The sequence below is a fragment of the Engystomops pustulosus genome, chromosome 1 (genome assembly GCF_040894005.1).
Source record: "Engystomops pustulosus chromosome 1, aEngPut4.maternal, whole genome shotgun sequence".
Taxonomy (NCBI): domain Eukaryota; kingdom Metazoa; phylum Chordata; class Amphibia; order Anura; family Leptodactylidae; genus Engystomops; species Engystomops pustulosus.
Window position 1 is genome coordinate 286,032,972 of NC_092411.1, and position 21,736 is coordinate 286,054,707.

General features: G+C 41.9%; 1 protein-coding gene across 1 annotated transcript; it reads right to left on the reverse strand.

Moving 5' to 3' along the window:
- Nucleotides 1–3,844: 3,844 nt before the first annotated feature.
- LOC140127728 (vomeronasal type-2 receptor 26-like) lies at nucleotides 3,845–21,360 on the reverse strand. The gene is made up of 7 exons (XM_072148795.1): nucleotides 21,128–21,360; nucleotides 19,090–19,381; nucleotides 12,236–13,015; nucleotides 12,108–12,113; nucleotides 10,717–10,950; nucleotides 5,937–6,060; nucleotides 3,845–4,749 (listed from the first exon to the last, which is right to left on the reverse strand). Exons 1-7 carry the CDS (start codon nucleotides 21,358–21,360, stop codon nucleotides 3,845–3,847), a joined length of 2,574 nt encoding a protein of 857 aa, XP_072004896.1.
- Between the last annotated feature and the right edge of the window lie 376 nt (nucleotides 21,361–21,736).

Here is a 21,736-nt window from a genome sequence, read left to right on the forward strand (position 1 = left end):
AAAAGAATAGTCAGTAAACAAAGCAAAGAATCAAATATTAAGAGTATAGCAGCAGGGAACAACAGCTGGATAGAAAATGAGCTAGCAAAGAATTTGACCAGCAAGGAATAAGCTACATTCACAATGTTTATGATGAGGAGGAATTCTGCCCCAGGAGGTAGAAGCAGGCACATGGAGTTAATTCTTGCTTTTCCATAAGCAGATAAATGGTTATGGTGAATACAATTCACACACCGCCACTAGAACATAGTTCACACTGCCAGATGAGAGTAAACCACATAAGGAGTTAGTCTTTCCTCAACCTAGGAAGCATGAACCAAGGAAGACGAAGACATGGATGTTGTAGCATTTGCATACTGGTTTTTGAGGAGGTGTGAATAAAAGAAACGTAAGTCAGGGTGAGGGTGAAAGGAACTATTCTAGGCACCATGTAAACTATTTTTTCATATACTGTTCATGTATGACATCTGTTATGCAGCTTTTAAGACACATCCTCTTTTGGTCATAGTTATTACATAGGTTTTATTAGATACACATTTTGATTCCAATATCTTTTGTGCCCATTAGGCTGGACATTTGACCTTCCTTCCCATATTCATGATTTATTGCTGCTCTAATTCCCCCAGAATTTAGTATTGTATCCTTTAATGTTTAATAGATCATTTGCATACATAATACTTTACCTTTGTAATTCATCATTTTTCTGCAAAAAATATATGCCAATGTTTACATCTTTTATGAATTTGAAATAAAGCATTAATTTTTTAAACACTTTATATTTTTGATTTTCCTATTTTTTGGCTTTGTAATTAGAGCTGGGGAGCACCTCGGGGGTTGGTCATATAGAGTCAGACCAAAATTTTGGACACACCTTCTTATTCAAAGAGTTTTTAGTATTTCAATGACTTTAAAAATTGTAGATTCTTACTGAAGGCATCAAAACATGAATTAAGACTTGTGGAATCATATACTTAACAAAAAAGTGTGAAACAATTGAAAATATGTCTTTTATTCTAGGTTCTTCAAAGTAGCCACAGTTTACTTTGACCACAGCTTTACACACTCTTGGAATTCTCTTGAGAGAGAAGGTAGTAGGTCGCTTCAAGAGGTAGTCACCTGAAATGGTCTTCCAACAGTCTTGAAGGAGTTCCCAGAGATGCTTAGCACTTGTTGGCCATTTTACCTTCACTCTGCAGTCCAGCTCACCCCAAACCAGCTTGATGGGGTTCAGGGCTGGTGACTGTGGAGGCCCGGTAATCTGGCGTAGCACCCCATCACACTCCTTCTTGGTCAAATAGCCCTTACACAGCATCGAGGTGTGTTTGGGGTCATTGTCCTATTGAAAAATAAATGATGGTCCAACTAAGAGCAAACCGGATGGAATAGCATGCAGCTGCAAGTTGCTGTGGTAATAATAATAATTCCTTTATTTATATAGGGCACACAGATTATGCAGCACTACACAGAGGTTGCCAAATTGATTCCTGTCCCCAAAGGGCTCACAATCTAATCAACCTACTACTATGTTTTGGAGTGTGGGAGGAAACAAGAGGACCCAGAGCAAACCCACGCATGTAACAATGCTGGTTCATTATACCTTCAAATTTTAATAAATCCCCAAAAGACATAGGGGAAGATTGCGTGCGCCAAAAACCCGGGCCAATTTAGAAAAATTTGGCGCAAAATGGTAAAATTCGGGTGACCCGACAGAAAAACGCAATTTGGGCCCTTAGTAAATGACCCCTATAGTGGTTGGAACCAAATATCTCAAATTTGGATTTATCAGACCAAAGCACAGATTTCCATTGGTCTAATGTCCATTCCTTGTGTTCTTTAGCCCAAACAAGTCTCTTGTGCTTGTTGCCCATCCTTAGCAGTAGTTTCCTAGCAGCTATTTTACCATGAAGGTTGTTGCACACAGTCTCCTCTTAACTGTTGTTGCAGAGATGTGTTTGCTGTGATGTGAAAACCTTTTCAGGTAACTACCTCTTGCAGCTTATCAAGAGAATGCCAAGAGTGTGAAAATCATTAATCAAAGCAAAAAGATCTAGAATATAAGACATGTTTTCAGTTGTTTCACATTTTTTTGTTAAGTATATAATTCCACATGTGTTAATTCATAGTTTTGATGCCTTCAGTGTGAGTCTACAATATGAAAATACAGAAAACTTTTTGAATGAGAAGTTGTATCCAAACTTTTGGTCTGTATTGTATACTGTCAATGAGTATAACTTTAAAATTGGTGTAATGCATTATATTTAAGTATAAGGTGGGATATAACATACCAGGCAAGGCAAAATCAAGATATGTTGGGCTAGAAGTAGCTTTAGCATCCACAGCGATACCACAGCTAAATTTATAAAAACAAATGGCCAGGAATGGCCCCAAGTCTTATAGGGGTCCAAGTTAGATAGCATACCTTATCTACAGATATAATCTGATTTTGTAGGGCTGACTTCTGGGGTTCCCACTGATCCTGAGACAGGTCAGGCTACTTCCAATATTGTTTGAGTGGTGGATATTGTTGAACACAGCGCTCAACACATTCATTGGGGCTTATTTACTAAGGATCCGCGGCTGCACTTTCGCCGTTTTTTCAGAGGATTTTGGGATTGGCACCACTGGGAAAGGTATTTACTGGGGATTGTGTCATACACAATTGGAATGTGGTGCAGCTGTGCTGGCTTTCATGCAACAGAAATTGGGGGGCAAGCCAGCTAATTTGGACGGAGAGCAGGATTTAGTTTTCAAATTATGTTGAAAGATCAAGCACTTACATGTACCAGGAAGAAGAAGGTGAACTCCGGCGGACTTTTGTGAACTCCACAGACCCGGGTGTGTAAATGTACCTAATGGGGCACATTTACTTACCCGATCCAGTTGCGATCCAGCAGCGCTGATTCGGGTCTGCCGGGATACACCAAGGTCCATGCGCCAGATATCCAGCAGGTATCGCTGATGTGCCGAGGTCCGCCGGAGTTCACCTTATTCTTCCCGATGCATGTAAGGTTATTCCGAATCTGTCAGGTTGTCCGACGGCCACGCTCCCCGATTTCTGTCACGTGAAAGCAGGCGCAGATGCGCCACAATCCAACCGCGTGCACTGAAATCCTGGGCAATTCGGGGCAATTCGGAAATATTTGGGAAACCCGACGAAAGTGCAGCATTCTGACCCTTAGTAAGTGAGCCCCGTTGTCTTTAATGGTCCTATGGTTGTGAATGGAGTAGCAGGATTTGTGCTGAAATTGACACTTAATGCAAGTAATTTAAACAAAATGCAACATTCTGGCAACAATCTCCCCAAACAGTAACAAAATCCATATTAGAAAAAAACATGTACAGCCTATAGCCAATAGTAAATTAACATTATTCTAAAGTTGTCCAAGAATACAAATCTTCCTAATCTTAAGATAATTTGTTGACCCTCAAAATCTACCCCTACAGAAGGTACATTATTGCAGATTTAATATTAAATTGTTTATCCAGAATTTTTAATTGGCCTTGTATTGGGCCTAATATCTAACGTATTACACTCCCAACCATCTGATATTGATTACCCTTCCTAACTATAGGCCATTAATAAAGAACATTGGACATTGAGTGTAGGGTCTAGTGTAAGATTTTTAAAACACATGTAGCTACACAAGTGCCCTGCTCAATAAGTGCTCTATCATAGTACTTAACAAATTGGAGGTTGTAGATATCAACATCACTTGATATTTATTAAATCTTTAATTTATTATATAATTCAACAATTAAAAAAAATTAGCACATTTTATTCTATGAAATTTAAAATGTAAAAAATACCCACATAATATAATGGTTTCTAATATGAACTCTAATTCTAAAATTTCCTCTCCAACATTGTTTTCCTTGAGTTCAAATTAGGTTTCCAAAAAATAATATATAATTTTGGAAGAAATATACAACCAAGAATGCCGGCACATGAGGTCAAGATGGCAAATATCTCCACAGCCACCATGTATTTCCCTCTGGTGCTCAGATAAGCCGGGATCATAGCGATCCAGACACTGCAGAACAGCAGCATGCTGAAGGTGATGTACTTGGCCTCATTAAAACTGTCCGGTAATGTCCTCACCATGAAAGCCAGAACAAAGCTCACAGAGGCCAGGAGACCCAAATAACCCAACATGGAGTAGAACCAGATATCTGACCCCTCATTACACTGGATGATGATCTTCCCAGGATAAGAGTTATAGTCAAATTCTTGATATGGAGGTGAAATTGAAATCCATAACACACAGAAGAGAATTTGTACTGTAGAACACACAAATACCACATAATAGGACACATTGAATGAGGTCCACTTCACCCAGAGTCTTCCAGGTTTGGTGGCTTTGAAGGCAATGCAGACTGTGATAGTTTTGGCCAAAACAGAAGAAATACAAATGGAAAAGAAAATACCAAATGATATCTGTCTGAGTAAACAGGTGATGTCTATGGGACGACCAAGGAAAAAGAAAATACAGAGGAAGTTCATCAGGATGGAGACCAGCAGGATGAAGCTCACATTCCGGTTATTGGCTTTCACAAGTGGAGTGTCCCAGTAACAAATGAAAGTTATTAAAACAAACAATGTTACAATACAGAAAAATATGGCTGTTCCTAAAAATATTAAGGATAACATTTCTTGCTCATAACATAGAAATTCGTAAGCTTTGGGGATACATTTGACTTTCTTATCATCCGGCCAATCTTCTTCAGGACATTTATAGCAGATTTTACTGTCTAAAATATCATGCAAGAAAAAAGATAATATGTATGAAGATTATGTTTTATTGTTAATTGATTAACAGAAATGTCTATTCAGAAACAATAGATGTAAAATTTCTGAAATAGAAAAAATTACCAAGGGCTGAAAGAGAACTTAATATTATAGCTATGAGCTATAGCTAACTTATGTAATGTAAATTATCCAAGATATAGTGAAATTATCATATGCCAGTAGCTTTGATTTAGATAAAGTTAACTAGCCTGTTATTGCCTGTTCACAACCATCTATCTCTTCTTTGATGTTGGTGATCACAGGCATTTTTGCCTTTAAAGGGATCCCGTCACCACATTTTTACAAATACAGCTAGTGGCAGATTCCCATAGAGCCCTAGTAACTGTCTGACCCCCTTCTTTTAGCTAAAAAGAGTTCCCCTCAGATTCCCATATATTCAACTTCATAATCGTATCTGGTATCCTAGAATATTTACAGAGATACTGCAGACATTCTTTGGTAACCTTGGCTAGATCTGTGCCTTGCCACAATTATGTCTCAAAGCTCCTTGGGCAGTTCCTTAGACCTCATGCTCTGACATGCTCTGTGAGCTGTGAGGTCTTATATAGACATGTATGTGCCTTTACTAATCAAGTTCAATCAAGGAGCAGAACCATCTCAAGGAGGATCAGAAGGAAATGGACAGCATTTGGTCACAGCAAAGGGTCTGAATACTGAATACTGTGATGTGTTAAGCAAATTTGTAAAAATATCTCCATTTCAGTTTTTTTTCTGTCAAGATGGGGTGGAGAGTTTACATTTATGAGGAAACTATTTTTACCTTATCAATAGGCTACAATGAAAAAAAAAAGAATGAAAAATTTAAGGGGTCTGAATACTTTCCGTACCCACTGTATTTGGCTTGTCCACCATGTGCTCTAACAGGCGCATACATTCTTTCAAAAAGTGGCTCATAATAAACAAAATGGCAAGAAAATTGCATTTTCAATGGCATGTGCCAGAAATTGTATATTTTTCTTCAATTACATGCAAGAAAATTCATGTGTGACGAACGACACATCGGACAACCTTTCTCTTGGTGGTCATGTATAGAAATGTATGTTACACTTTTTATTTTTAACAAAAAAGCTTGTTTGTATTTTTTTATTAAATTGTAGATTATCTAATGTATAATACATGTAGTATTTACCTGTAATATTGGACACTTCACCCTCAGAACATGGGACACAGTCATAGCAGCAGATTTTATATCCTCCATTCAGAGCTTTCCTGGATCCCGGAGAACATGGATCATTGCACCGAGACTGAGGCATCTCAAATATAAAGTAAAATAGAAGTTGCATATTAAACCTAAAATAATTTTATAACTTTATTTTATAATGTTACATTGTTTTGCAGTTCCAGACATAAGGAACAAAAATAATATTTAGGGTAGGCATTTTAACACCATATTCATAATTAGGGTGGAAGGTAGAGGTGAGGTTGGGGATGTGAGGAGTCAAATGGATTCAAACCAAAGTTCAAAGTTACTGTAATCTCTTGTGTCACCCCCTCATCCTCATAGACTGTAAGCTCTTGTGTCATCCCCTCATCCTCATAGACTGTAAGCTCTTATGTCACTCCCTCATCCTCATAGGCTGAAGCTCTTGTGTCACCCCCTCATCCTCATAGACTGTAAGCTCTTGTGTCTCCCCCTCATCCTCATAGACTGTAAGCTCTTGTGTCACCCCTTCATCCTCATAGACTGTAAGCTCTTGTGTCACTCCCTCATCCTCATAGGCTGAAGCTCTTGTGTCACCCCCTCATCCTCATAGACTGTAAGCTCTTGTGTCTCCCCCTCATCCTCATAGACTGTAAGGTCTTGTGTCACCCCCTCATCCTCATAGACTGTAAGCTCTTGTGTCACCCCTCATCCTCATAGACAGTAAGCTCTTGTGTCACCCCCTCATCCTCATAGACTGTAAGCTCTTGTGTCACCCCTCATCCTCATAGACTGTAAGCTCTTGTGTCTCCCCCTCATCCTCATAGACTGTAAGGTCTTGTGTCACCCCCTCATCCTCATAGACTGTAAGCTCTTGTGTCACCCCTCATCCTCATAGACTGTAAGCTCTTGTGTCACCCCCCAATCCTCATAGATTGTAAGCTCTTGTGTCACCCCCTCATCCTCATAGACTGTAAGCACTTGTGTCACCCCCTCCTCCTCATAAACTGTAAGCTCTTGTGTCACCCCCTCATCCTCATAGACTGTAAGATCTTGTCACCTCTCATCCTCATAGACTGTAAGCTCTTGTGTCACCCCCTCATCCTTATAGTCTGTAAGGTCTTGTGTCACCCCTCATCCTCATAGACTGTAAGCTCTTGTGTCACCCCATCATCCTCATAGACTGTAAGCTCTGGTATCACCTCCTCATCCTCATAGACTGTAATCTCTTGTGTCACCCCCTCATCCTCATAGACTGTAAGCTCTTGTGTCACCCCTTCATCCTCATAGACTGTAAGCTCTTGTGTCACCCCCTCATCCTCATAGGCTTAAGCTCTTGTGTCACCCCCTCATCCTCATACACTGTAAGCTCTTGTGTCTCCCCCTCATCCTCATAGACTGTAAGTTCTTGTGTCACCCCCTCAACCTCATAGACTGCAAGCTCTTGTGTCACCCCCTCATCATCATAGACTGTAAGCTCTTGTGTCACCCCTCATCCTCATAGACTGTAATCTCTTGTGTCACCCCCTCATCCTCATAGACTGTAAGCTCTTGTGTCCCCCCTTCATCCTCATAGACTGTAAGCTCTTGTGTCACCCCCTCATCCTCATAGGCTTAAGCTCTTGTGTCACCCCCTCATCCTCATACACTGTAAGCTCTTGTGTCTCCCCCTCATCCTCATAGACTGTAAGTTCTTGTGTCACCCCCTCAACCTCATAGACTGCAAGCTCTTGTGTCACCCCCTCATCATCATAGACTGTAAGCTCTTGTGTCACCCCCTCATCCTCATAGACTGTAAGCTCTTGTGTCTCCCCCTCATCCTCATAGACTGTAAGGTCTTGTGTCACCCCCTCAACCTCATAGACTGTAAGCTCTTGTGTCACCCCCTCATCCTCATAGACTGTAAGCTCTTGTGTCTCCCCCTCATCCTCATAGACTGTAAGCTCTTGTGTCACCCCTCATCCTCATAGACTGTAAGCTCTTGTGTCACCCCCTCATCCTCATAGACTGTAAGCTCTTGTGTCACCCCCTCATCCTCATAGACTGTAAGCTCTTGTGTCACCCCCTCATCCTCATAGACTGTAAGCTCTTGTGTCACCCCCTCCTCCTCATAGACTGTAAGCTCTCGTGTCACCCCCTCATCCTCATAGACTGTAAGATCTTGTCACCCCTCATCCTCATAGACTGTAAGCTTTTCTGTCACCCCCTCATCCTCATAGACTGTAAGCTCTTGTGTCACCCCTCATCCTCATAGACTGTAAGCTCTTGTGTCACCCCCTCATCCTCATAGACTGTAAGCTCTTGTGTCACCCCCTCATCCTCATAGACTGTAAGCTCTTGTGTCACCCCCTCATCCTCATAGACTGTAAGCTCTTGTATCACCTCCTCATCCTCATAGACTGTAAGCTCTTGTGTCCCCCTCATCCTCATAGACTGTAAGCTCTTGTGTCACCCCCTCATAGACTGTATGCTCTTGTGTCACCCCCTCATCCTCATAGACTGTAAGCTCTTGTGTCACCCCCTCATAGACTGTATGCTCTTGTGTCACCCCCTCATCCTCATAGACTGTAAGCTCTTGTGTCACCCCCTCATAGACTGTAAGCTCTTGTGTCACCCCCTCATAGACTGTAAGTTCTTGTGTCATCCCCTCATAGAATGTATGGTCTTATGTGCAGGGCCCTCATTCCTATTGTTCCATATGACTATGTTTTCACTGTGTAATGTCTTCTTTTATTTGTATATGTCCCCATGCTGAGGATGATTGTGTTGTATAATTCATAAGTTACTATTATAATCTCTAGAGAAGACAAAGCTATCTTGCCCTAATTTTTTCTTAAATCTGGTGCTAGAATTGGGTTATGCAGAGATTTTAATCCTAATTATTCAAACTGGATTAAACTCGAGCAAAACCACTCGGTTTATATTCGGGTATATAAAAAGAAAATAAACTGAGTACTCACCATTCCGATGGCCCGGGCAGTTCCTTTTTCTATTTACATGTTTGCAGCAAGTCAGCGCCTCTTCTTTCTTCATGCCAGCATCAGGTCTGTGGCTGACATCACAGTTGTGCGCCAACCAGGCCGTGCGCACAGAGCTGTCGTGGACCTGGCGCCGGCCTGAAGAAAGAAGCGGATCTGACACGGACACGCCGCAAACATGTAGACAGAAGAGGAGCTGCCACAAACATGAAGATAGAAGGAGAGCTGCCTGGGCCGTCGGAAGGGTGAGTACGGAGTTTGATTTTTTTTATGTGTTGGCTATATACTACAGGGGGCTGGTGAATATATACTACAGGGGGTTGACAGACTATATACTACAGAGGGCTGGCAGGCTACATACTACAAGGATCTGGCAGGCTATATATTTCAGGGGGCTGGCAGGCTATATACTACAGGGGCTGGCAGGCTGTATACTACATGGGGCTGGCAGGCTATATTTTATAGGGGGCTGGCAGGGGGATGGCCGGATATATGCTTCAGGGCCTGGCAGGCTATATGCTACAGGGAGCTGGCAGGGCATATACTACAGGGGCTGGCTGGGTACATATTGGGGTTCTGACCAATGCATTTCCCACCCTGGGCTTATGCTCAAGTCAATAGGTTTTTACAGCTTTTTGTGTTAAAATTAGGGGTCTCTGCTTATACTTGGGTCAGCTTATACTTGAGTATATACAACATCCAGGCTGTTAACCATGTAAAGGCTGCCAAAAAAGCATTTAAATCCTGGCGGCGCATGGGTGTCCCCATCCCCAAATGTGGAATCCCCCTGATTGTATCAATCCAAAGAATGAAGTAGACATGTCATTTGTGGTTCACAGTGATAGCCGTAAACTGTAAACCCACAAGAAAATGGTGCAAATGCTGTTTTTTGCCATTTTCACCGCATTTGGAATTTTTTTTCCCGCCACCCAGCGCAAGGTGTGGGATACTAAATAAAATCTCTATGAAGCGCAATTTGTTACTTAGAAACCAAGCCCTCACTCAACTCTTTACATGGAAAACTAAAAGAATTATAGATTTTTGAAGGTGGGAAGTAAAAAATTGGAGCGCAAAAATGAAAAAGGGCCTCGGCATTGAGGGGTTAAATTAGATTTGGTCATTGTGGATCCTCCTAATTTACAATTTAACTTAATAAAAATTAGAAAGAAAAATTAAATAGAATATTTGTGTTATAGGGGTTGTCAGAGACATATAAAAAACAGTTACGTGGCCAGGGGGGACTGCTTAAAAACATAAACATGTACTTTCTTCTACAGTATCTTGCGCTGCTGCCTCTGCATGCCGTGCCCCTGTTTGCTTACAATTTGTAATCAATGGTCAATGACAGGAGAAAAAGTAAGGGCAGAACTCGCTGCCTCTTTAAAGGACATCTACCACCAGGATGAAAGACTGTATGCAAATGAGCCTGAGGGGCTCCTGACTCCATTAATTACTATGGAGTCTGAAGCCCCTCAGGCTCATTTGCATACAGTCCTTCATCCTGAAGTTGGATGCCCTTTAAGCTGCTGAAATTGACATGACTGCCAGACCCCAAAGGTGCTTACCAGCAGCAGGTAGCATGTGACTATTGACCAGGCTCGGGAACAACAGCAACAGAGACAGTAGGGCAGGGGCAGACATATACACCATGTAAAGACTGGGGTGTTACATTTATAGTCGTGCATTGTTCTGTTATTAATATTAATTCACACGTGTAAGTCAGTTTTCTGTAGTACTATGGTATATAATAATGATCTGCTGTACAGTGTAATAGTTATTTGTCTTCTTACTCTATTATTTTTCCACACAATCTTTCCAAGGTCGATATGAAGCTTCTTGACTTGTTGAGGAGAATCTTTAAAGGTCGCCAAACTTATTGAATATATGAAATCTTTATTATTCTTATCTTTCACTATTGCCCAATTTACAAAATTCCACTCCGATAGCACTTCACCTCTCTTATTGAAGACAATAATTTCTCCGTTATGATCAATGTAAGCCATCTTTTTCATATACTTAGACAGCTGTCAAAAACAAAACAATTCAAAAGACTTTAAAAATACAAAGCAAAACACAGCAATTTAATGAGCAACTCGGACATTTCTTTCACAGAAATCAATAGCTCTTGGGATGTAGAAGAACTTTGCCAATTGTTTTGATTACCTGATTACATTGATTGATTCTTCGCTATCCTCCTCAGTTTAGCCTGGCTCTGCAGTAGCTATCTTCCCTGGCTGTGCATATTTCTGTTAGTATCCCATATGGTGTTTACAGATATGGACTCACAGATAAAGAGGGACAGCTGCCCCCTGCTCACACAGGAGGGAGGAGGGGGGGATCCAAGTGCTCTCTGAGTTTAGCAGAACTTTGCTGTGGATGCTGCACTTGTTCAATGCAAATTGTTATATGTGATTCCCACAATGCACATATTAGGGCAGATTTACTTACCTGGTCCTGTCGCGATCCAGTGGCGCATTCTCAGTGGAGGACTCGGGTCTTTCAGTGATTCACTAAGCTAGTGCGCCCGATGTCCACCAGGTGTCGCTGCTGCGCTGAATACACCGAAGTTCACCGTCCTACGCTGGGTGCAGGTAAGCGAGTGTCAAGTGACACTTTTTTTTAAATACAGCGGTTTTTCCGAATCCGTGGGGTTTCCTTACAGCCACGCCCCCCTTCTCTTAATGGCCGAATCTCTACGAGATTGCCAGACTAGAAGAATTAAGTGCCTATGACAGGAGGAAGTACAGCGACTTCCAAAAACTTTGGACCTCTTTTTTATTCTTTAAGCCAAGGATGTGTAGAAGCTACTTGAGGTATGGATTTGAGAGATGGAAATTGGCATGGGGTCTAAGAACTATCTCAAACTCCAGCCTCTCACACCGAGAATGAAAGTCCATGGTTCATACTGATCACATTCTGCTATATACTACAGTCTCCGCTGGTTTCTAAGGTTAACGTGTTGGGTCGGGCGTTCGTGTCCTGCACCTCTCTTCACCCACCCTATTTCCCACCCAGTTTTGGCCTCGACACGCCAATAGTGTCCTAAGGGTCAGAGACTGCCTGAGACTGGCGGGATGGGGGTATATAGGTGGATTCTCAGCCATAAACCTGGCGTAGAAGCCATAATGAATCTACCCCATTGTCTTATTTAAGTTAAGAGACAGTTTAGACCTGCACTCACTTTATCCTACAAAAAAAAAAAAAGTTCACAGAAATTATATCTAGATCCTACCCATTGGTAACCTTTTAGACACAGTGATAAATGTGATCTAGTCTATATGAGGTGCTGATCTTATAGATGTTGCTTACTTCTTGTCTTAACCCCTTATTCCGCACACTATTTCTTCTTTGAGTGATTTGGTTCACTCCATGGGCCAGAATATAGACTGATGTGTACACAAAGTACAGATCACTATCCTTATGTCTTGCTTGTGGGAATTCATAAATCTCGGTGCAGTTAACTGCTGACTCATCCTCATAAAATAGTTGAAAAAAGCGATTTTTATTTTTATTTTTTGTCAAGCAATTGAAAGTGAAGTACCACAGATCTTCCAGCAGTGGGTCGTCTGGGTGGGTTATGGGGTTCAAATTTTGAAATATATTAAAATTGGGGATTCGTCTCCGGGGTAACATAAGTATAAAGCTGCAGTTGATCAATTTGGCAAATAACATCCCTAAATCTATTATTCCAATCCAAGACTCATGGAGAATCAAAGTGATATTTTCTGTATGCATGTCATAGAGAGCTCGAGCGTAATTCTCATAATAGAGACCACAGATGACTATGACTTCAGCACGTGATTGTCTGACCTTGGCCATCCTTATTTTGTTCTCTATGTAGTTATGCTTTTCCAATTTAATGATAAAGTCTATACAGATCCCACTCTGGATCATCATTTTATTGAATATTGCTGACTCCATTTCACCAATCCCATGGTTTGGTGTAATGATCCCAACCCAGTTCCATCCAAAATATTGTAGACATTTAATAATGGCTTCATATCGAACCCAATCATCGGATGCAATCTGGAATAGTGTTGGATGTGAGACTCTATCACTCAGGAGAGGGTCAGCAGGTCCATAATTGATCTACAGGAATAGAACACACATGGAAATGCTAAACTTGAGCACCTTGACTTTTACTATTTTACTGCTGAACTAAAAATAGAACTAAAATCGAAAAAAATTAATGGGTGTCATTTACTAAGGGTCCGATTCGCGTTTTCCCGACGTGTTATCCGAATATTTCCGATTTGCGCTGATTTTCCCTGAATTGCCCCAGGGTTTTGGCGCACGCGATCGGATTGTGTCGCATCGGCGCCGGCATGCACGGAACGGAAATCGGTTGGCATGGCCGTAAAAAAAAAAATTACGGATTTGGAAAAACCGCCGCATTTTTTAAAAAAAGTGTTGCTGGACATGCTGGACATGCTGGACATGTGCTTACCTTCACTCGGCCCGGCTTGGAGGACTCCGATGCAATCCGACGGAATTCAGCACAGCAGCAACACCTAGTGGACATCGGAGGAACTGCCTTTGTGAAACCCGGACGGACCCGAATCCACCTCAGAGAATGTGCCGCTGGATAGCGAATGGACTGGGTAAGTAAATCTTCCCCAAAGTGTTTATTTTAGTGATGAGCGAGTATACTCGTCCGAGCTGGATGCTCGGTCGAGTATTAGCATGCTCGGACCGGCTCATTGCTCGGACAAGTATTTGCCCTGCTCGATAACGAGCATTTAATTAAAAAAATGAAGAACAGCAAAAAAATACAATTAAAACATTTAATTTAATCATTTAATTGAAGAACACAGTGAAAGAACACAGTGCAGAATAGATTGCAGATGTTCGGGAACATCTGCGATCTGTTCCGGAGACACGCGTGCAGAACGGTGTAGTAGTATTTGGAAACATCTGCAAGTTGTTCTCTACACATATTGTTCTTCAAATACTATTGCAGAGAACACCGAACACCAGAGCGAACATCTGCAATCTGTTCTGCAGTGTTCTTTCACTGTGTTCTTTCAGTGTAAACATCTGCACTGAACAGTGCTCATTCAGTTTGTAATTTTACTGAAAAATGCTCGGGTCTCCCATTGATTTCAATGGGGCTTGTTACTCGAAATGAACACTCGAGCATCGGGAAATATTCGCCTCGAGTAACGAGCTCCCGAGCATTTTAGTGCTCGCTCATCTTTAGTTTACTTTGTCCAACTCTCAGCTTTGGTTTTACATCCAATTTGGACATTATTGTTGGCAGTTATGGATGTAGGAACATCATGATTACCTGTGACCTCTAGGGCCATTTACAGGCCATAGTTGTGTAACGTGGTCACATCAAGTCAAATCCTTGTTATTTTATTTTTGCAATAGTAATTGTATTGTAACATTTGTGTCAGCATCCTCCTCTGTTCATGGAGTGCATCTGAGAAGGTGAAGATTTTGTCTTTCTGTCTTTCTTTGTGTGAATAATGGTTTAGACTTGATGACTCTTTGGATTTTTTGGCCTCATATCCATCACTCTACTGCAGCTTTGCTCTGGTTCATTGATAGTTAACCTGCTGTTATCGACAGGTTCTTCCTATACTCACATTACTCCCTTGCTCATCTGTTTTTTTTCCAGATCTCAGAGTATTGGTAAACCTGCTATAGAAGTATCTTTAAGCTCCAGATTTTTTTTTTGTGAGTCTGATCTCTTTCTCCTGACATATGGACTTTTAGCTTCTGTTTTGAATATTTTATTTTCTTGTGATTTCGTACTGATGTTTGTCCTCTTGATTCCATCCCTTCTCTCCGGTTAGCATTGCCATGTCCTGTCTTTGTGTTCTGCACTTTGATGCAGGGAGAGAATGTCTCCTAGTTATCCCTTACCACTATGACTTGTGAGGCAATCAGGCTTAGTGGGTTTAGCACTTAGGCCCACTGTCTTTGTCTATTGTTTTAATCTTTTCTCAGAGAATGCAATACAGGTATAAAGTATTTTGAAGAATCAACAAAATGGAAGGATATCACCCACAGCGTGCAGTCACTAGCATGGGCTGAATTAGATCATTTGGAGTAGTCCATTACAGAAATTAATCTCTCTTGCTCATCAGCTGGACACATTATCACAACATGAACGTTCTATGACATCTTGGAGATGTGTCTCCCTTCATCAAAACTTCCGGGGGAAATGCTGACCATTTTAAATTAAGTCATTCAGCCTGTATGTACATGGATACAGGTGGTCCCCTAGTTAAACAAACAGCTCCCCCTCATCCTATCCCCAGCCCCTTTAAATTTATTGAATTTTTATTAAAATTAGTGTTTTTATACTTAGTTTAAAACGATCCGACCTCTTATCAAATAAGAGGTCGGATCGTTGTAAAAGTCTCCTAACAGTCGGCCGTATTCATGAGGGGGCAAGCCAACACACCCCCTCCACGCCCCTGTCAGTCAGGGACCTGTAAGACTCGCCGGAGGCAGCGCATGTATTTCGCAATCGCTGCCGGCTCTATGCGATGCAGCGCTGTGCTGACAGCGGCCGCAGGGGGCTTATTCACAGTGCCGGCCGAACATTCAACCAGGGCCGTGAATAAGCTCCTCTGCGGCCGCTAATTTGTTGGGGGTGTTTTTCCCAGGTGAAAGGTCCTCTTTAAGGACTCCTGACTTACAGATGACCCCTAGTGAAAGACAGACCCCTCTGCCCACTGTGACCTATGGTGAAGTCTCTGGAAGTAGAGATGAGCGAGCACTAAAATACTTGAGTGCTCGTCTCGAATAACGAACCCCATTGAAGTCAATGGGAGACTCGAGCATTTTTCAAGGGGACCAAGGGTCTGCACAGGGAAGCTTGGCCAAACACCTGGGAACCTCAGAAAATGATGGAAACACCACGGAAATGGACAGGAAACAGCAGGGGCAGCATGCATGGATGCCTCTGAGGCTGCTTAATCGCACCATTATGCCAAAATTATGGGCAACAGCATGGCGATGACAGAGTGACCGAATGAGGCTAGATAGCATCTAAAACACCCAATAATTGACCCTGACACTATAGGGGAAGGCATGCAGAGGCAGCGGCAGCAGTGGCAGGCTAGAGAGTGTCATGGCAACATACCCCTAATGGACTCAGGCTTCAAACCAATGGGTGGCAGAGAGGAACCAAAGGAGGTGAGCAAGAAGCGCTGAAATGATTTCCTATGTGAACAAAAGGTTGAAGGTATATTTAGTCGATAACACAGCATGGTGGTGAAATAGTGACTAAGTTCCATAACGTATCTGGTGAAACACCCGAAAAATGAGCCTGAAACACGGCCTCCATGATTAAGAACGACAGTATGGGGCATCCATATTGCGCTGCTATGATTCAGACTTCAGGTCTCCAGCATGGCGGCGACAGATGGGCCGAGTTCCATTATGTATCTGGTGAAACACCCGAAAATTCTGCCTCACACAGCTCGTTTGATAAGGGGACGATGTATGGAGGCAGTAAAGTAGTAGTAGATTAAAGGTGCTACAGTTAAAACTATGTTGGTTGGATCTTGGGATGGAGCTGGCGGTCCGCTGCCAGGCAAGCTTTCACCTGTCCAAGACCCTGTCTCTCGGCTCCTCCCCACCCAAAATGAGCCTGGGGGCCAGAAGCGTTTACTTTGAAAAAATTATAATTTTCAAAGCAGGCGGGAGCTACAAACAGCACTTCTAAGAACCTTTTGTATAAGATCAAGTGTAGTACTGTTCTTATAGGTTTTGGTTATGGCAGGTGAGTGGGATGTAAACAGATGCGCAAGAAGCGCTGAAATAATATCGGTAAATGATTAAAGTTTGCCGGTATATTTTGTGAATAACACAGCAGGGTGGCGACAAAGTTAACAAGTTTGATGTGGAAGCCATGAAAACAACCCAAAATTCTGCCATTGTTTGCTAAGGGGACGATGTATGGAGGCAGCTATATGGACGACTTTGGGAGGCAGCTATGGAGATAATGTGTGGAGGTAGCAATGGAGACAACGTGTGGAGGCAGCTATAAAGACGACGTGTGGAGGCTACTCTGGAGACATTTAAATTTGGATAGTGTCTGTATGTGGCAGTCCAAAAAAGTTTTCAAACCAGAGGAGCAGGTAGGTGGTCCTCCAGAAAAATTGAATAGATTGAGTGCCTGTATGTGGCACTCCCAAAAACTGTTTAAAACAGAGGACCGGGTAGGTGGGCCTCCAGAAAAATTAAATACATAGAGTACTATAGCTAGAGCCAGTTGGCCCTGGCAAAAAATAGCCAGTTTCCTCTGCTTTAGTGTACAAAGAGGAGGAGAAGGAGGAAAATGAGGAGGAGGAGTGCATACATTATTCAGGTTGAGCTTCTTTCACCTGGTGGAGAATGGAAATCCTGAGAAATCCAGGCTTTATTCATCTCGATAAGCGTCAGCCTGTCAGCGCTGTCAGTCAACAGGTGTGTCATCGGTGATGATGCCACCAGCTGCACTGAAAACCCGCTCAGACAACACGCTAGCGGCCGGGCAGGCAAGAACCTCCAAGGCGTACAGCGCCAGTTCGTGCCACATGTCCAGCTTTGAAACCCAGTAGTTGTAGGGAGCTGTGTGATCATTTAGGACGATAGTATGGTCAGCTACATACACCCTCACCATCTTTCTATAAAGATCAGCCCTACTCTGCCGAGACTGGGGACATGTGACAGTGTCTTGCTGGGCTGACATAAAACTGGCAAAGGCCTTGTAAAGCGTACCCTTGCCAGTGCTGGACAAGCTGCCTGCTCGCCTACTCTCCCTCGCTACTTGTCCCGCAGAAGTACGCCCTCTGCCGCTAGCGCTGTCAGAAGGGAAATACTGTTTCAGCTTGTGCACCAGGGCCTGCTGGTATTCATGCATTCTCACACTCCTTTCCTCTCCAGGGATGAGAGTGGAAAGATTTTGCTTGTACTGTTGGTCCAGTAATCAGTGCTGAAATAACTTCTTTGAATGCCAGGGTCACGGGATAGGCAGCCTAGCATGAAATATGCCATATGCGCCAGAGTCCCAACTCGCAAGTATTCACTCCCCTCACTGGCCTGACTCTCCATTTTCTCCTCGTCCAACTCCTCTTCTTCTGCCCATACACCCTAAACAATTCAATCAAACCCCTAATAAATTGTCCTATTTAGGTGTTTGAGATGGATATGTGTGTCACTAAGAGCTAAATAGAACGTTTGCAAGTCTCCCTGCAAATTCCTCACAATATGGTACTAGCTGCACTACTAGTGCCAGCAAGCCCAGACACAAGCAAATAAAAAAAAAATATATAACATTATTGTAGACCTAAGAAGGGCTGTTGGGTTCTTGTAGAATCACTCCTGCCTAACACTATTCTAATAGATCACCCTAACGCTTTCCCTGACCAGCAGCAGCTCTCTCCCTAGCGGCATCCAGACAGAGAATGACGCGAGCAGCGCGGGCAGGGGCTAGTCTATTCCAGGGTCACCTGATCTGGCCAGCCAACCACTGCTATCGACGTGTAAGGGTACCACGTCATGCTGGGTGGAGTGCAGAGTCTCCTGGCTTGTGATTGGCTCTGTTTCTGGACGCGGGAGATGCCATTTTCTCGAGCGGGCGAAGTATTCGTCCGAGCAACGCGCAGTTTCGAGTATGCTAATGCTCGAACGAGCATCAAGCTCGGACGAGTGTGTTCGCTCATCTCTATCTGGATGTTACTATACTACCAGACTGTAATGATCAGCTGTAAGGTATCTGTAATGAAGCTTTATTGATAATCCTTGGTCCCATTACAGCAAAAAAACTCTGATTGTCACTGGGGCAAAAAAAAAATTTGACTGGAGCTACAATTGTAAAATATACAGTTTGGACTTACATACAAATTCATCATAAAAACAAACCTATTGAACCTATCTTGTATGTAACCCGGGGACCACCTGTATATACATGTAGGCAAGAATGTAAACCATTATTACTAAGAAGTAAAGAAGTTGGGGGGATCTATCTTTTCAAGACCATAGAAGGCAGGTGTAAAAAATAATAGGTTTATAAAAATAAATTCTGCCTTTATCCTGGGCCCTATTGGATTTGTGGGATAATTGAAATCCCTTTATTCTGTATGATTAAGTTTGATTTATTTCCATCTATATTTACTACATGAATTTCAAAGATGTTTAATGAGTATGAAGATACCACTTACCTGTGTAAACTTGTATAGACTGAGGAATTGTATCAATGCGCTGTTGGAATGAAAACCAGAATTACCCACAAAAGCCACAACTTCACCCACATCCACACGGGAGTAATTTGGAACCTCCTTGTCTTTTCCTGACATTATTTGAATGGCAGATTTGATCGATTTTCTTGGATTTCCACACGTATCAATTATGTGATATCCCAGTGTAATATTAGGTAATAATTCAGGAGTTTTATTGCTCTCATTAATTGCAAAAATGAAAGCCATAAATTGTTTATACTGATCAATTCTAATACTAAAATAGGAACAATAGTAACATTAAAATGAAATACACGTAATTGTTGAACACAACGAAGGTCTTCTTTCTTTCATTATTTAACTATTCTTCATATGTAGCTTTAAACAGTAAATAGGAAATGTATTGGCTCCTAATTTTCCGTTTGTTGATGAGTCATGTGATCTCCCTGTGATTTGTTAGGAATTCTATGTATTTTCTATCTCCCTCTGCCACATTTCACTAAAATCGTGCACCCGATATACTGCACGTGTCGCTTCCTCTCGCAGGTCAGCTGGAGTTCACCTTCTTCTTCCTGGTGCATGTAAAACCATTGGCCTGTGACACAATGTAATACCTAAATCCCGCACTCAGTCTGAATCAGTCTGATCGTCGGACGCCCCCCCCCCCATTTTCTGATGCATGGAGGCAAGCACAGCTGCGACAGAAACCAATTGCGTGCGACACAATTCTAGCGCAAACACCTGTTAAATATCTGTCAAAGCTGCACAAATCTTGAAAACCTTGAACAGTCCAACGATAGTGCGATCCGTAACCCTTCGTAAATGTGCCCCATAATCTCCATAGGGTGGGGCATAAACTACTATCACAGTTGATCAAAATCATTGAACACACACTTTAAAACCCCAGCACTTACATGTGCTCAGCCCTTGGAAATAAACCCGAGAGCAGTTCAGATCTTTCCTTTATATTGAAACAAGATGCAAAGACTCCCAGATGACCGGCAATGTGTAGCGCCAATACTGTTAACACTGCTAATACCAGAGCCACTGTTCGACCAGGAGGCAGGGATACCTTGCATCATGATTCTCTATGATACAAAGATTCCTGTCCACGGCACTGAAGTCTGTCTCTGTTTTCACTGACCGAGCTCCTTCATGTACAAGAAGTCTAAGAATGGTTGAGTCTCCTCAAATACGAAATATTCGTGGCCTCTCTCAATATTTTGAAGGAAATATAGGGAGGAGGATAATACACTGTCCTCCCAGCAGGCAGAGAGAGTTCTGGCTCTAGCCATGAATACAATGTTGGAATAAAGTAGTAGAGATAAACTATATGTATGTAAATGTAAATGTAAAATCATAAAACAAGAAAACTGAAACTTGTTTAGTTTTTATCAGGACTGATCAAATAATATGCAAAACCGTCCAATACAGAAATGGAAAATCTGGTGATGGATACAATAAGAAAAAATGCTTTGCTGGAGAGATTCTTTGGAGAGGGTTTTTTACAGGATTTAGAAAAAAAAGAAGGAACTGATATGAAATTTAAAAAAAAAAGTACTTTCCCCCTTTTTGGTGTAGTGCAGGACTTCATGTCACTGCTGAGGTCAGTTATCGGTTGCGGAGGTCCTGTGCTGTCACACACCACCGAGAGAGTCCAAACTGAAGCACGGAGGTGACTACAGTATATTTTGCTATTATAACCCTTTCAATCAAAATCAGAAATAAAAAACAGAAATAAGGTGTTCAATAGACACCCACCTTCTTCTCTTACAGACCTGAATAAAAATATGACCATGTCAAAGTTTTTTTTCCGAAAATCGAACAAACCTGGTAAAACCTATATTTTTTTTACTTGAGTATAAGCCGAGTTTGGGTTTTCAGCACATATTTTTGTGCTGAAAAACTAGACTTATACTCGAGTATATATGGTATATCGTAGTCAGCAGGTACTGATTTTATCTAGATCTCATGAATATTTTATGACCGGATACACAGCATGTTCACTCTGTAATATACTCACTCTGTGCAATAGAAGAGTAAGCAGATACGTTTAGAGAACGTCGGATAATTTAAGGAATCGAAATGAGCAGAGATCAATCCTCCGATGATGATGTCTCCTTCCTGATGATATTTGTAATCAAACTCCACTCTCAGTTTTGTCAGGACACATCTTGATGTTATGTGAGAACAAAAAGTAACAGGTAGAAATATGATCACAATATAAGATCCGAAATATGTGAGGGTCCCATCCATTCCTGACAAGGTCTCACACAGACCTGATACCGGAGATCACGCAGCTTCTTATATACAAAACCTGTCACTGATTTATATCCAAGGACTGCACAGGGGAATCACCAGGAGCTGTAATAATAAAACTCATAAAGAATAAAACTGACTATGAAGAATCCTCATAGATCTTCATTTATTCATAGATATTAGATTCAGCGAAGTTTTGGTTTACAACAATAAATAGACCTAAATATATATGTCACCCCTTGACAGTCCCAAAGTAAGATGATAAAATTATCTTCTGAAAATATAACATAAAGTGCTCTAATATATTACTATTTGTGTCATCACACCTTATCTGAAGTAAAGTGCACTGATCATTTTGTGATGTGATATACAA